This window comes from Pocillopora damicornis, chromosome 3, assembly GCF_964200805.1.
Source record: "Pocillopora damicornis chromosome 3, jaPocDami1.2, whole genome shotgun sequence".
Lineage (NCBI taxonomy): Eukaryota > Metazoa > Cnidaria > Anthozoa > Scleractinia > Pocilloporidae > Pocillopora > Pocillopora damicornis.
The window spans coordinates 25,628,323-25,644,852 of NC_142672.1; the positions used below are offsets into that span (position 1 = coordinate 25,628,323).

A 16,530-nucleotide genomic window follows, 5' to 3' on the forward strand; every position below is an offset into this window, starting at 1 on the left:
GTGCGATGCTCTCAAGAAAAGTGACTGAGATCAAAACTCAAGTTTTTGGAAGAGGGTCATGATCAACCGAAGAATGTACTGTACAAAGATGGACCTGAAGATCTCATTATTAGTCTCAGAATCGTAATGGATGGTTAACTAGCGTTTCCTGAAAAAGGACTCAAGCAATAGTTAAAAGGTAAAACTAATTTAAGGGAGTGGCGATGTCTAAATAATCTTTGGAAATAATCTTTACAAGGCAGTTTCCTTTCCTCTCATTATTTCTCTCGATTTACACCCCACCTCATACTTCGTAAACCAAGGGTGTTCTGTCGTAGAGTGCAAATCAGGTGACTGGGCACTACCCTCTTTCCCGCCAGTCGTCAGTTGCCAAATCAGTTTCAATATGGCGGACGAGCAAGTTTGAACATGGCCACAGAATCGACCTCAAAAACGGAGAAGCAAGATATTTTCAAGGACGTCAGATTCTTCCTAGCTGAGGAAAGCAATGAAGAGGTGTGTTCTGATTTACTAAGTGCGATGAGAGGTGTAATCGTAGGTACTCAAACTAGGCTTCACTGATTTCGAAGGTAAACAACGCCAAACAACGTGTACACAATACGCCTTCTGTCCAGGTGTTTTTATATATTCGTCGTAATTTTGCAGAAGATAACATTGGAGTACAACATAAAACACTATTATATATCTTTACTGTATTTCAGGATAAAAATATTACGATCGTAAAAGCTGAACTGCTCGGTTGTTAAGATCAAACGAGGGTACAGTATTATTTTAGCACTCTGGGTTGTTAGGCGAGGGACTCGGAGATATGTCGGTGACTTCATTGACTAATTCTTTACCTTAACAAATCGACTATGTAATGAAGAAAATATTAATCGCAAACAACGCTGAAACTGCTATGACTCTCTTGCAGAATTACACGATCGTATGTTTTTGCTACCTCTACATCTACATGCAGATCAGTAAAAACATGCATGTGGAAAATTCTTTGAGGTTGAATGATTACGTCTCACTTCGCAGCAAAGCCAGGAGACCTAAATAATCATCTGATTGAAACATACCAGTTTTTCCTTATTCCCTTTGGAAATGTCAGCATTGTTTAGTCAAACAAAAATTTCATTACTTGTGTGAATCAACATTTACCTTATTCACACATTAAGCCAGTGGACAGACTACTGTCATTCAAAATTTTGACTCTGAGCCACGATTAGAATGATTTTCCAGCCAAGAGTGGTCTTGAAACAGAGTGTAGTCAGTGAGTAGGCTTTTGACAACCTGAATGGAATTTTATCCCTGGTATTTAGTTATGCATCAGTGTAATTCTTGGTGGATGCTGATGTTAGGGTGTAGAGGGTTAAGGTAAACATCCTAACTATGAATTTCTTCCCAGTACTCCTCCTTTGACCTGCTTGGAATCCCCCCTTACCTCTTCATTGACCACTAAGACTGAAATTTAAAAAAAAGGAATTGATTTCTGTTCAATTTAATCTGTGATCTAACAAAGATGTACCCGGTATTTTACTTGTTATAATGAAGGTGAAACAAGTCTTGAAGTCAGGCGGAGCAGCTCGTGAGTTTTACATCAGTGATCTTGTGACTCATGTTATCTCCACGGATACCAATTTTCCTCAGTATAGTGAAGCCAAGGATTGTAACTTGACAATTGTTCAGGTACACATGCATATACATCCTTGTTTGTTTTTTTTTCTTCTGGTTTTTAAAATATTATTGAAGGTTTTTGCCATAGTTAGGAGATATCCCATAGCAGAAGTATAGATGAAAAGGAAAAATCTCTCTCCTAAGATCCAACAAAATCAGGATTTTTCCTCTCAGTGTTACTACCTAAAATATTCCAAGTAATTCATGTCCATTTTCACCATCTATCATATGCTCTGATATAGATTGTCCTTCCTTGGAAAAGGTAATTTGATAGTTTTGGGGCTTATTTCTCATGGAAATAGTGAATAAGTGCTGATAAAGTTGTAACCTTTAGTTTGCCTCTGTGAACTTCTCCCTGTTGCAAGTTTAGTCCCATTAAATTTCTAACCCTCTGACCCCTACATGTGAGAGTGACTAGCATCTAATTTCTCCATACAATATCACCCCTGAATCACTCATTAAGGCCAGGGGAATAAAGGAAATGATCACCAACTAAAGAAGCTCTTGATTGTTAAACAAAATCTAGAGGTAGTAGAGGTAGTATGTTTAAGATGTACCTGTAAACATGATCCAACACAATTCAATTTTTGCAGCCAAATTGGGTCTTTTTGAGTGCAAGGTGTGAGATGCTGTTGCCGTATCCTTTCAAAAAATAAAATTTTTCTTCAACAGTATTCTACCTCATCAATATATTACATCATAGTTATTTTATGTTGTTTGTTTTTTCTTTTTGTGATGATCAAATTAAAGTGGTGTAAAAGCTTTTCAAACTTCTCGTCAATATTTGCAACCTCTGTTGCATTGATATACTCTAAAATGCTGTAATCAAACAAATGCATTTTCTACTGACCAGGTAAAATTCAAATGGGTGCTGCACACATTTGAAAGGTACAGCAAAGTTTTGAAATGTAGAGGTAATAAAATAAGCTGTTCAAACAGCTATAGAAATTGTTGAATAGGTGATGCTAGCCAGTGAAACTGCATACATTTTTCTTCAATATTATTGGTGTATAAGTTAAAGTGTTACAGAATACTTTATAAATAAGATCAGAAATTTTGTACAAGACTTACCTTGTTTGTTAAGGGATTTGTGTGATTACATAGCAAAGTGTTTGATGCAAAGGATTTTAATTTTGAAGTTTATCATTTAAGTACATATTCTGTGGATGACTTTTGTGACTTTCCTTAACATGAGAAAAGATGTGGAGCCTTCCAACCAGAATCAGAACAACTTTTCAGGGGGATTGTTGTTTGCCCTTCTCAGGTGAGAGTCTGAAATGATTTAAGTACATGTACTCAAGTTAGTCCAGTTGTAATGTGCATGAAGGACAACCAGTCGTACATGTTCTTGGCTTAGTCAACAGCTTTCAAACACATGTACCTTAACTGTCATTTTGTATCTACCAATTTGTTCTCAGTACTGCAATGCTGTCATTCACTTTAAATCTGTGTAACTAAAATCAAAATTTTTCCCAGCATTTTCTGCTGTGACATAAATGGTGCAAGAGTAAGATGTTGACAAGTAATTATGTCCTTGTTTCTCCAACAGATTCCAGTAAATGACAGAGATGCATTGTGGGCCATGGTAACATACTATGGAGGCCAATGCCAGCTGAATCTCAACTCTAACTGCACTCATCTGGTGATTCCTCTTCCATCAGGTGTAAGTTTTAACAAAATTGTACTCTATCAGTGTGGTAACATATGAACTTTTAGATTCAAGGTCCTGTCTTGGGTTTTCATGGCTTAGCTCAGAGAAAAACCTTTTTTAGTGCATTAGGTGTATTACATGAGTAATACTAAGATTTATCGCAACAACTTTTTTGAGATACATGTAGTTAACTCCATGAATGAGTCACAGCAGAAAAAGTTTTAACAAAACAAACTCCATTAATTACTATTTACTGTATGAGGTTAAGTTAGTGTATATAAAAATCATCACTTCTTCCATGAATCCCAAACTTTCTCATTTTCTGTCTGAATACAAGTTGTTGCAGTAGCTACACTGTATCTTAAGGTCAGGGGATAGTCAAATAATATGCAATTTTGAGACCAGACATGTTGGAGTGCAGACGATGATGATCTGCAGTGTGGGAAATCCTAGCTCGTGTAGGAAAAGGATGATGGTATGGATGGGTCATGGGATACTGTGCACTTTGATTTAGATTGTAATGAAAATTTAGCAAGACTCCATTTTACAATTGTATGCTTACATGTAGTTGCCAAGCGTTTAAACAAGGTGACTTCCCTCTGCAGTTCAACACAGTAACAGAGTAAGCCACAAGGTTTTTATCGTAACAAGGTCTTCTTTAGCTTCACTCCTTGGCAGCTAAGCATATGATTATGAAGTTGTTTATTGCTTTAAATCTGCTTTTGAATCAACATGGTTTTTTTCCATTCATTTTTTGTCTTATTAGCCAAAATACGAATGTTCTTTAAAGCATCCTGAGCACATTAAGATTGTCACTCCCAGCTGGATTGTGGACAGCATAAAGGCAAAGAAGAGGCTTGATGAAGTGAATTACAAACCTTTAAAAGCAGAGACCAAACCAGAAACTGAAGCAACAAGCTCCCTTCTTACACCAGATGATAACGACAGAACAACTGCAACACCTTTACTAGTTACTGTTCCTCTGGTTGAACCAACAACTCCTTCTACACCAGTAATGGATGGTCCAAAGGTGGCCATTTCCTTGCCGTCAGCTCTGATGAGTCCTGAGTCTCCTGTTGTCATGACTTCCTCTGAAGCCATAAACACCAAAACAACAACTTTACAAAGTCAGTCAAATTTAGCAGTTTCTGCAGCAGAAGTGGAGAAAACTACAGACAAAAACATCGCTACTACACCACAAGAAAAGGAAGATATAGAACCAAAACCTGTTTCTGATGTATTGAGTAGTGGCATTAAAATTGTCGAAAATAACAATGAGGAAATTGTGGAGGATGAAAAAGAAAATAAAGAACAAAGTAATTTACTGAGTGAAGGAAAGTCAATAGAGAATGAAGGTACATGTAAGATGTTAACCCTTTTACTCCCCTGAGTGACCAAGACAGAATTTCTCCTTACAGTATCAAGACATATTGAGGAGACAAGTGATGAGAATAAAGAGAAATATCTATTACAGGATTATTAGTTGATTCAATTAATAATTCTCCAAAATAGCATCATGCTAAGTGAATGGCAGACTGTAAGGAGAATTACAGACATCTTGGGAGTGAAAGATTAAAATCATTTACAGTATGAACTTGAAAAAGTTGTGGGCAGAGGAGCTAAAATATTTTTCTCTGAGTATGTGTGATGCATGAACATTTACAACTGCTGGGATATAGCTGCATGACTTGTATGATTTTCCAAAGGGAGTTGTGATTACAAATTACAATTACAGGTACATCTACATCAAAAAATTCTGAAGTGCAAATTAACATTGCTTTAGCATTCTACATTACATGTACTTAAAATGTATACAATTTTATCTCAGGGAAATGATTTATTAATTCACCTTTATGTACAGTTTTCTTGTGTGTTGATCTCAAGAACTTTAAAAAAAGCTCTTATTTGTTTCTTGGGGGAAGACAGTTAAGTTTCATTTGTCAAAGTACACAAGGATTGTTATGCTTTTCTGTTCTCCTGTAGAATCCAATTGTTTGGCTGGCTGTGTTTTCGTAATAGCAGATTATCCAGACCGCATGGAACATGCTATTCTTAATACATGGATTGAGGTAAAATGATTCCTCCATGTTTGTTATTTTCAGAGAAGAAAATTTAATGTTAACACAAGACTTTCAATCCAAAGTTCAGTCTTGTTCATAAACAGAATGTTAATACATGTAGCTCTGAGGTCATGAACCCTTTCACTTTACACCCTTAAGCAGTGAGAAGCTAAATTTTTGATCAAAGATAGCACTAGACCTTGGCAAAGATACATGTACTGTATGTTGATGTACACAATTATGAGAAATGGATTTCTAAGGTAGTGTTATAATTTCTTTATTTGTATAGGTAATACAACAACATGGAGGCAAAGTTAGCCATTTCTATTCAAAACAATCAACACATTTGCTTTGTCTCAATCAGCATGGAGATCTTTATCAAAAGGTAAGACTTTGTACTTGACTAGAATTGTTTTTTTGCTGATATGTGAAGGTGAACATTTTCTCCAAGTTTCACCATGATGATGATACTTACAACTTATAACTTATTTGCTTAACTAGAGACACTGACCAAAAATAATTTCTAATCTTTATTGTGTTGCACTTCATTCAGGGAGGTTTGAGTGGCATTAATAATTATTATGACTTTGAAGTAATAGATTAGCCAATATTAAATTTTAGTAAGTGATTACTTTAATAAAATGATGTGTAATTTATTGGTGTTTAGGCAATTTCAGATGGAAAACGGATAATCACAGCACACTGGTTGAATGATGTGCTGACAGAAAAAGTGATGTTTCCACCATCAAATCCACTTCATCTTCCTTTGCCATTCAAAGATAAAGTAAACCAGTGCAGGAGTATGGTAAGTAATTATTTTTAGTGTGGGGAAGGAAGGGGGGGGGGGGGTGTGGGATGGGAGGGAGATATAGGGCTAGAAGGCCAGTGGGATACATGGTTATATGTATGAAGATGTTGATATAGGTGGTTACTGGTCAGTTGTGAAATTTTAACCACAATTAGCTGTAATGTTGCAATCTGATTGACCAATTTGCCATTTTTGATAAGAGTGCAGACAATGCTGATCATGTTTAAGTGTCAGGCAATGGTCATGCACTGAGAGAATCATTTTATTTTAATTTATTTGTCGTGGACTCACTTGGCTGCTCCTCATGAGTCCAAAACATTTTGAGCACTCTGATGACAAATATCATTGTTGCTACAGACCACCCTAAACAAATGTAAAGATCAATACACATGTAATGTATATGGTTATACTGTGTATGTATGGTATATTCTGAAATTCACATGTTTCTTTTGTTTTTGTTTTTTTTCGGGAGGGGGGGAGGGACAGATTTAGAATTTTTCAAGCCAACAACAACAGTTTACAACAACTTGGTCTTTCAATGCATGAGCACTTAAGTTTAAGTTTGTTTACATGATCATGTGTATTGTGCATTAAAAAATAATTATTTCACAATTTTTAGGAATATTTACATCCAGCCCAATTTACCTTTAAGTTAGCACATACCTACATGTATGAGAAACATGAATATTAATTTGTATATATTGCAGCACTGACCTGAATGTTTTATCATTGGCAGGTCATCACAGTTACTGGATATACAGGCACTGAGAGAACGCTATTGAAGAACATGATATATGTTATTGGTGCAAAATACACCGGCTACTTAACTCGTGTTAACACACATATTATCTGTAAGAGGTATGCTGTGATTTACACTGTCAGCTATATGTATTTTTGCGTCACAGTTATTCAACTGTGATCTTTTTACTCTGTAATTGGATTTGATCAAAAAAATTTGATTGCAGTGGAGAATTGAATTTGATCATTACAAGTTGGGAAGATGAGCCCTTATGAGGAAATGAAACTCAGATTTTTTGGATTCTGCATTCTGACACTCTACCACTGAGCCACAGAGACTCTGTGGTGAGCTAGACTATCAGTGCATTTAGTTTCATTTGTGTGTGTGCCCAAATATTATTCTTTTAATTGCATAGATATAACTACATATAGTAGATTGTTCAGGGATGTACCTTTTTAGTGTATAGAGCTTTGTGGAATAGTAGGCAGGGTCTTATGACTTTGAGATTTATTCTTATAAAAATCTCACAGCTAATGTATTGCAATGTAGTGCAGCATAAATTGTTAGTATAGGTGAGGAATATACAGATCTTGTTGCTTTTGACAGCCCAACAGGAGAAAAATACACCAAGGCAAAAGAGTGGGGAGTGCAATGTGTGAATGCAAAGTGGCTTGGTGACATTGTTACAAGTATGTACAGATATTACACTACCAGTTTACAAAAAGAACAAATCAGCTCACCCATCATATATTTTATAAACAAATAATTGATTTATGATCAATCTGTAATCATAATGAACTTTTCAGGAATTCTAAGTTGCTAAGGACATGTGTGATTTTTTACTTGTTGGAAACTTTTGAACATGTAGGTTCAAGAGAGTCTTGACCAACATGTCAATGTACCTTAGATTATAGTTGTTAGTACATACCTGTTGTCATTCTTGTTGTTGCTTTTTTTTTTTCATCAAATTGTTTCATTGTTTTGGTAGTCTGTCAACTTTGCACCCAACGGTCATGAAGTAAGGATGTATACTCATGAGCGATGATTGTATTCTGCCACTCCTTAGTATAGAGTTTGGGGGGGGGGGTGGAAATAGGGGAAGAGTTAAGGGGGAAGGGGCTTGGGGATGATCTACCAAGAATGAAATCAATGCAAATGTGATTGATTATTGTAGTTCAGTATGGTGAGTCTGGAGATAAGTTTACCTGATTTGACAAGTTGTTTGAAATTATTTTTTAGCTGGTTTTCCATCTCCATGTAACCTTGTGAGGTACTCAACCCTGGGTGAGCCAGATGAACTAGAGATAACTAAAGATCTACTGGTCAGAGAGCTTATAAGTAAGTTACAAAGACCAGCAAACTATTGGCTTATCTGCTGGCAGAATCCTCTTTTCCAATGGGAGGTCATATACATGCATGAAGAATTGTTCGTGACACTTTGGTTCAACTTTGTCTTTTACTTCGGCTTTACTGCCCAGTTTATACACCATTAATTAAAAGAAGCCTTTGGACATTTGATGAGTCGAGGGTTTGTAACACAAATTTCGCAATATGAAATTGGCCTGCTTCATTGAATACTTTTTTCTTATCGATGAATTATCACACATCATGTCAACACCAAATATGGTGGGCTCCAGTTAAGAGTATTTTTTCCAGTACATGCACGTGCATGAGTCTTATTCACATGCAATTGAAACCTAAATCTTCGAATTTTTTTAATTTCCTAGTTCCCTGGCAGTCATGTGAAGGTTCAAGTGCACTCGAGGTGAGCATTACACTGTACATGTACTTGTTCTCCTTCCATCTTTGATATTTTTTAATACAATGTTCATGCACCGCGTTACATGTATAATAATGGTGATTGTTCTCTGGAGTGGTCTTGCGTGGACTTTCTAACCAACCCATACTACCACTTTAGGGTTAATATGTGTTGTAATGTATGACTCTAGAGATACATACACCATCATGTGGTGAAAACTGCTAACCTTCCCTTATAATGCGTGAATATCACGCCTGTTTATTTTCCGTGTAAATGTTCTGCCGCAAATTAAAGCACATTGTTTTCACGTACACTAAATAAGTTTTGGTTCTTTCCAGATGACTGTTGGTGGTGGAAAACGGAAATTTGGAGAACAGGTAAATTGGGAACATTTATTATGTGTAAAAGCTGTACATGGACAACTGTTTTGTTGTTAACTAAGCATTGCCGCTATACTGTATGGTATGGAATATTTGAATTCATGAATCACGAAAAATAATGAATTTTAAGCTCAGTAGTGGAACATATGGAAGATGTGTTTCTTCGTGTCTCGAGCGTGGGACAAAGAAGAAAAAATGAGTCGCTCACGAGGAATCGAGCCCGCAGATCTACAGTGTACATTGTAGCTTAACATACAATTCTCTGTGGCTCAGAGTAGAGCATTGCGGCACCAAAGGGAAGAGCCTGGGATGTGATTTCTCGTGGAGACTCAAATATTTTCTGTGTTCCCTGTCCATAACAAGACGAATAACATGTTTCTTTACATTTGAATGTATCTTGAATTACCGTATAAATTTTGGATGCCGTATAAAAGTAATAGTAATAGTAGTAGTAAGCATGTGCAACCATGGTAAACAGTGGGTAAAGTTATAGTAATAGTAAAGTAAAGTAATAGTAAAGTATAGTAATAATAATATAAAATATAGTAATATAAATATAAAATATATAATATAGTTATATATATATAAAATATAGTAATAATAAATATAATAATAATAAAGTATAGTAAAGTAATAGTAATAGTAGTAGTAAGCATGTGCAACCATGGTAAACAGTGGGTAAAGTTTATGTACATGTTAGTGTAGTTTCTAAAGGTAAGCTAACATGGCTGTCTTTTACCGTCGACGTCTTGGGAACTGTCCCTTTTTGTCTCTTTTTTCTCTTTGCTGTTAGAGCACTCCTGAAAATGGTCAGCTGAGGAAAGTAAGGTATGTAATTTTCACTTCCTTCAATATAAACTGATTAACAATGAAATTATCACTGAAATAATAAATAATTACTGTGATATTTGAATGAAGTTTCGCAACGATTTGAGTGAAGTATTGAAAGAGACAAAACGAACTTGCGAGATTATGTTAACACGATGTTGTTTTAGTTAACGAAGTGTGAACTTGGTGAAGTAGTCATTGGCTGACTTGGATTCACTTCAACAGCTTCATCGCCAAAGTCACCGTTGTGACGTCCTTACAATCTCTCGGTTTAAGCATTTAATCGTTTTGTTTTATCCTTCGGACTTTTCTATAAGTGTTCACCTCCTTTCTTGTACTACTTGTAATAAGGTTGGTTTTTTTTTCATAATTCAACAGACGAACATCAAGTCCTGCCAGTGCTGAAAAACCGGAAGGGCCCAGAGTTCTTTTTACTGGCATTATACCATCAGATGTATCAAGATTAACTGAGGTTTGAAAATTAGTCACAGTAGCTTGATTTTCGTGGTTATATTTGCCCGTTTTTGCGTTTTTCACTTAATTTCTTTGAAAATTACGCGTGACTTTTAATCTATCTTTCATGATTATTGGTTTTCAGATAATCACTAGTCTTGGAGGAGTTGTGGTCACCTCAGTGAAGGAATGCACTCACCTTATAACAAGAAAGGTTATAAATTTTCCACATTTACTTTAGACTATGAGCATTCCTTTCTTTTTGGCGAAGTCCTTTGCGAGAGTATTAAAAAAATCAGCGAAAAAAATTGACGTCGATGCGCCACGGGAGCGCCTCACTCCCAGAGTTCCCGTGGCACATCGACGTTTATTTTTATTTAGGTAATTTTTTTTAGGACTCGTGAGCCGGACTTCACCGAAAAGAAGGGACTGCCTGTAATCTACATTTACTCGGTCACAATGGAAAATACTTTGTTTGAATTATTATTGAGGCGCTCATACAGTGGGTAACAAGTGTAGCTTTGTCGTTATAATGAAGTGGCAATGACAACTCGACGGATGATATTGATCTACATAATTAACGGTGATATGATGATGACGATGAAGCCTACTCTTTGGATTAAAGAGTTGTCATTGCCAGTTCATTACATTTACCAAAGGAATGCTTCTTAGTTATCAGATCCTTGAACGTTAAAAGTAGTTTTTCAGGTTGAAGGGTCTGGTTAAGGATCTGTATGGATACTTCTTTTATTTTTGTTAGATTATTCGAACAGTAAAATTCCTGTGCGCAATCTCTATCGCGAAGTACGTTGTGACTCCAGATTGGATTGAGAAGAGTCAGCAGTCCACGACATTTCTTGGTAAATGAACATCTTTATGAGTGTCAGAAGTCTTCTAATTACGCTTTATCGCCATTACGTTATAGTGCATAGAATATATGCAACATGTCAAGCGCTCTTTGAGTTATACCCCTCAATCACCCGTTATCCACCGATTTAACCTTTTACTGAATATATGAGTTACTTGCCCACAGATCATACTCAGACTGCTACATGAAGCGAGAAATTTGCTGTTTCTTCGATATTAAGCTAAAGCTTTCAATGAGAGGAGATTGGGACGAGGCAGGGTTGTCGTGTTCGAGAATATTCAAGTCTCGACCCATGCCCTACTTCGTCCAAACGTCAATTACGAGTTTTCTTTCCCCTTACGCTTGTAGGACCATTACAGAAAAATCAGACTACTGATGTTCTGGCTCAGAGAATAATTCACTAGCAAAAACAGGATTACTGATCGCAAGAGAAATTGAGAACAATGCCTTAGCAAAGATTTTCGGGAGTAAAAATGGTGCGTTATGGGCAGTTCGTTGTTAAAGTAGTTTGATATTTTTATGTTGCTTTATTTTTCACTTTGTAGACCCAAGTGAATTCACAGTGAAAGACAACTTCTCCGAGGACATGTATGACATGGATTTGAAAACATCACTTCAGAGAGCAAGAACGCGGCCACTTTTAAAGGTTTGCAATTGGCTTTCATGCTTTTCAATAACGCCTCTGAATCCATCATTCCTATGGCGTTTCTAGCTTATTGCTTCAAAGTGCTTTTTGATTGAGTTTTATGAGACTTATTGTACAAATCACAACGACCAATTGGCTCAATTGTTGAAATCTCTAGGAGCCAATGATAACTTAACGTAAATTCATGTAACCAACCAAGAGAACACCTAAGCGCGAATGTCCAAGTCTTCTGCGGTTTTGTTTTCTTTGGAGTATGGCGCGAGTCCTCGAGACCAATCACAGAGCGTAGGAAAAAAACCAATCCAATTCCAATTTTGACACGATTGAAAATTGATGAGACCGGAAATATCTCAGGTATAATGTGTAGATAGAAAAATTAATATCCTTTTTCAATTTCTACAGGATATCATGGTGTATGTGACGCAAAGTGTCGAGCCAAGCCCATCGTCCATGAAGGAGATTATCCAGTGTGCAGGTGGACAGGTGGGAAAACTCAGCAACTTCCAAGTTCTAATCATTAACTCTGCTTTCTGGTTTCTATTCATCTCTTTATAAATTAGTTCTGAGAATTTGGTGTTACCTGTATGTAAAGATAACACTCTGAAGTTGATATTTTGTACATTTTGATTACTTGTTGCATTTTGCCTGATTAATGTATTAAAATTGTAAGGGGTTAACGAATTTGGGTTCTTCATCTGGTCGCGTCGGGAAATATATGTACATTTATTCTCAGTTTTATTTATGTTGTGTACGGAAAAGGTAAAGCTAGTGATTTTTTTTTTGTTTGTTTTACCAGCTATGAGGATTTTTAGTTACTTTTAGTTCTTAAACAGTGGCCCTGGTTATTCGAAGATCAGAAAACGTTATCCACTGGATAAATCTCTATCTGCGGGCCCGGTTGTTCGAAGGCTGATTAGCGCTAACCTAAGATTAAATTGTAATTTGAGTTTCTTCATTCCTTTATTCAGAAGCATTTTTAAGATAATTTCTTGTGTTCTTTGTTGAGCATCTAATAGTCGTATTCTAGACAAAAAGAATTCGACTGAATCTTGTTTTAAAGCTATGAGATCTGAAATCAGATTTCACACTAACCTTGGAATATCTTAACCCAGCTTAACCCGGTGATATACGTTTTGCTGTTACTTATCCGCTGGATAGCGAGTTATCCGTTGAATAGTGTAATCCGCCCTTTATTCAACTGGGTTCAGTTCAACAGTAATAATCAGTCTGCCCGAAATGAAAAATAGGGAAACAATTTGGACGGAATTTTATATTCCGGTTTAGATCACACGCTATGATGGTTTGGTTAAAGTGTTGTGCGACTGCAAGTGAATGGAAACATCATGAAATATTTGGGAATAACAACAATTAGTCATGATAAAAATTTGTACGAAAAGCAGAAAATATATAAAAAAGTTGTTTCGGTTCAACTTAAATCACATTTTCTACTCTTGTGGATTAAGAGCTCTCTTTTGTCTTATAGGTGTTGACGAGTGTCCCATCTCAACAGCACCTAGCAGAGCTTAAACGCAAGGCTATTGATCAGGTATGTTTTGAAAATCGCCATAAGAAAAAAGAATTTGAATTCAGCCATTACTCAAATCTTTCCGTAGAAAACAGTTTACCTATAAGACATCAATTTGTGGCTTTGAAATTTTATGTCGCGAATCCTGTTTAATAGTTAAGAGGGCGAACATAACTATTCTTTTTGTTTAACAGAGTGTACAAACATTGTATCTTAAAATCGTTCAAATTGATTGATGAATCTTCTTTTATTTGTGCTCAGGGATCACCCGTGTTACTGGTTATTAGTTGCGACAAAGATGGCCTGCTGAGTTCAGAATTTCTCAAGAAAGGATTTGGTAAGAACTTTCTGTGAATTACTTCAGTGAACATGCAGCTACATGTCCAAATGTACGTGAGGCCTGATTCAGACGCTGAAATTTTCACTACCCAAACTTAATTTTAATTTGGAAGTATATTTATTCAAACCGTTTGCCGCTACACATGTAGGTCATCACAATTCATGCCCTAACTTTGGCACATTTTAACTTTGTATCCAAACCGGGGCGTAAACTAATTTTTTTTTTTTCTGATAGCCTCTTGGCTCCTAAATTCTTCAAAGTGGTAGCCAATTAAAAAAAAGTGGGTCGCCATTTTCAAAGACAAACAAAACCTTTTTTACGCTGTCAGGGCTCTAGATAGGCCCTCCAGAATTAAGTTAGGAAAAAGATCTTTAACCTGCTACAGAGTGGACACTAGGATGGAAGATATACAGCCTTCAAGCTCACCTACATCCTAAATCCAAGATGGCGTCTAGTCATTGATTGAAATACATATGCTACTTTTTGGAAACAAACTTGAGGAAGTTTGTCGCGGATTTATCTTTTGCAAATCTTTTTAGTTCACTATATCTCTAAGTAAGGTTATGATAAAACATTCTAGTCGCTAATTTGGCGACTAATTTTCAGGATTTGGTTGCCAAAGTGAAAAATTTAGTCGCATTGGCGCCTGTATTAGGCGCAATTTCACGCCCTGATCCAAGCCCTCCCAAGGGCTAAACTCTCGGCCGAGTTGGGTGGGAAAATTGCTAAGCTGCCGAAGCATTCATTCAGCTCATGGGTAGTTTTGCATTTGTTTTGGGTCGAGTTGTGTCTTCTGAGTTTTGTAAGCAGAATTCATAACGATAAAAGTTAAAATAATACAGGTCTTAGAATAAACCTTAAATGTTTAGGAGTAATTTAATCGAAAGTTCGTATTAACCCTCTGACCCCAAGACTGACAAGTTTCTAATTTCTCCTTACAATGTCACCCCTAAGTCATACATTAAAGTCACGAGAATAAAAGACTGATCACCAACTAAAGTAGTTCTTGATTGTGACACAAATTCTCCTTGTCAGCACCTTAAGAAATGTAAGAAGAAGAGTCTTAAGAATATGCATACTGATGTATGGGCGAAAAGGGTTAAACAAAAGGCAACCAAAGTTCTTGTTCAACTACACGCCACTCCAGCACGAACCGTCGCACCTCCTACGGTGTAAATTTAAAATTTCTCATTTTCCTTTTGGTTTTTTCTTCGTCAGACATACACAATGCTGAACTAATCTTGTCAGGTGTATTGAAGCAGCAATTGGATCTCGACTTGTATCCTTTTAGTTCAGCGCTCTATAAAATACTTTCTCTTAGGGAGATATTTTATTTATGTTCTTGTTACTGTATTTGTTGATGTTAATTTTTTTTTCTCCTCCCAATACTACTTGGTACTTTTAACTTTGATTGGGATGACATCAAAGGTCATAGTTTAGCTTTGATTGGGATAACATCAAAGGTCATAGTTTAACTTAATGAGAATTGTCAACTTGCGTACCGATCATTAATTTGAATCAAAGAGTTAATTACAATGCTTAACATTATTGCCAGATATAAACTTGAAATAACTTTGGAGTGACAGCATGTTACAGATGGAAAAGTTTCGCCCCTCACGAATTTAAATTTTAGTTAGATTTAATCAATATTTTTCACTCAGTGTTATCTGGCTTTTTATCACGATATTGATGATATGTTCGAGTAGCCAAGAAATATTATCAGCTTTGAATATACAAAAATCTTCACCAAATTCCCACTGCCTCATTTGAAAAATTCCTTGTTATCTGTTTAGAATTTATCCTTTGTGCAGGATTTCAATGACAGACTCATGTAAATAAGACTCTTCCTCGTAGTATTCGAAAGCAAAAGTGTCAGGTTTTTATTTCACTAATATATGGTACCTTACATGATATATATATGTTATATTAGTATACGAAACGTGATACACATTAAACCCTTTTTAACTTGCTCAAATTATTAGTTGCTTACTGTGTAGTAGTAGTAGTTGATGTTGCTAAATTGCTATGATGTAACTGTGGGTTTACTAAATTAGGTCACGAAAACACGCAAAATGTGCCACAGTGATACAATGAAGAAGATAGTAAAAATACGGAGCAACAAAATGGCCGCACTGAACGATCCAATCTTTGATTTTTTTTTCCTATGGGTTTCTTTTTTTTTTGCTTGACTTTTAAAGAGGCGAACCCATAAGTGCGATAGATTTCTTCTTTGGTCACAAATGTGCGAACTGGACTGTTCGGCAACAGCGCGAAGATTTACTCACGACGAGAAAGGGAACTTATTGCATGGTCTCAAAAGAAGAAGAAAAGAAAAAATCTTATCCGAGAGCGATAAGCCGGGATCGATAATTGGGTTTACTCGGTAGGTGACCATGTTTCAGTACTGTGTTGTATTGTATGAATCTCACTAGACCCACTGGTGTTTAATTGTGATGTCTATACCAACCCCCCGCCTCTCCCCAACTCATCAATTTGACCTAGACGATAAATTTCGATTGGCCAATTGTTTTTCTTTTTCCAGTCGACTGTTGTGTTTACGCCACAAACCGTAGCAATTTGAGGGAAATCTGTCGGTGAGAGGCAGTAAAGGCTTTGCTTTAAAGGAATGCCGGCCGGAGATCGGTCCCACGCGTTGGTTTTGGAAAGTGTGTTTCTTTATCGAAGAATTGTGGAAGTTTGAGAATCGATGTCTGTGGGAACTACATGTATTTAAAAGCCTCACTCCCCAGGATTTTAATGCTCAAGTGCATATTGATATGATCCTACGGGCTCAACCGACACCTACTATCACCA

At 36.4% G+C, this 16,530-nt stretch overlaps 1 protein-coding gene across 1 annotated transcript; it reads left to right on the forward strand.

Moving 5' to 3' along the window:
- Positions 1 to 332: 332 nt before the first annotated feature.
- Positions 333 to 15,691, forward strand: LOC113666884 (PAX-interacting protein 1). The gene is made up of 24 exons (XM_089202155.1): positions 333 to 495; positions 1,537 to 1,671; positions 2,253 to 2,296; positions 2,860 to 2,923; positions 3,209 to 3,322; positions 4,077 to 4,665; positions 5,294 to 5,379; positions 5,660 to 5,755; positions 6,038 to 6,175; positions 6,915 to 7,036; positions 7,524 to 7,606; positions 8,157 to 8,255; positions 8,645 to 8,682; positions 9,015 to 9,053; positions 9,850 to 9,884; positions 10,263 to 10,356; positions 10,483 to 10,551; positions 11,098 to 11,197; positions 11,751 to 11,851; positions 12,254 to 12,334; positions 13,335 to 13,397; positions 13,638 to 13,713; positions 14,935 to 14,995; positions 15,272 to 15,691. The coding sequence occupies exons 1-24, from the start codon at positions 409 to 411 to the stop codon at positions 15,297 to 15,299; spliced, it is 2,442 nt and encodes an 813-aa protein (XP_089058281.1). The 5' UTR covers positions 333 to 408; the 3' UTR covers positions 15,300 to 15,691.
- The last annotated feature ends 839 nt before the right edge of the window (positions 15,692 to 16,530 follow it).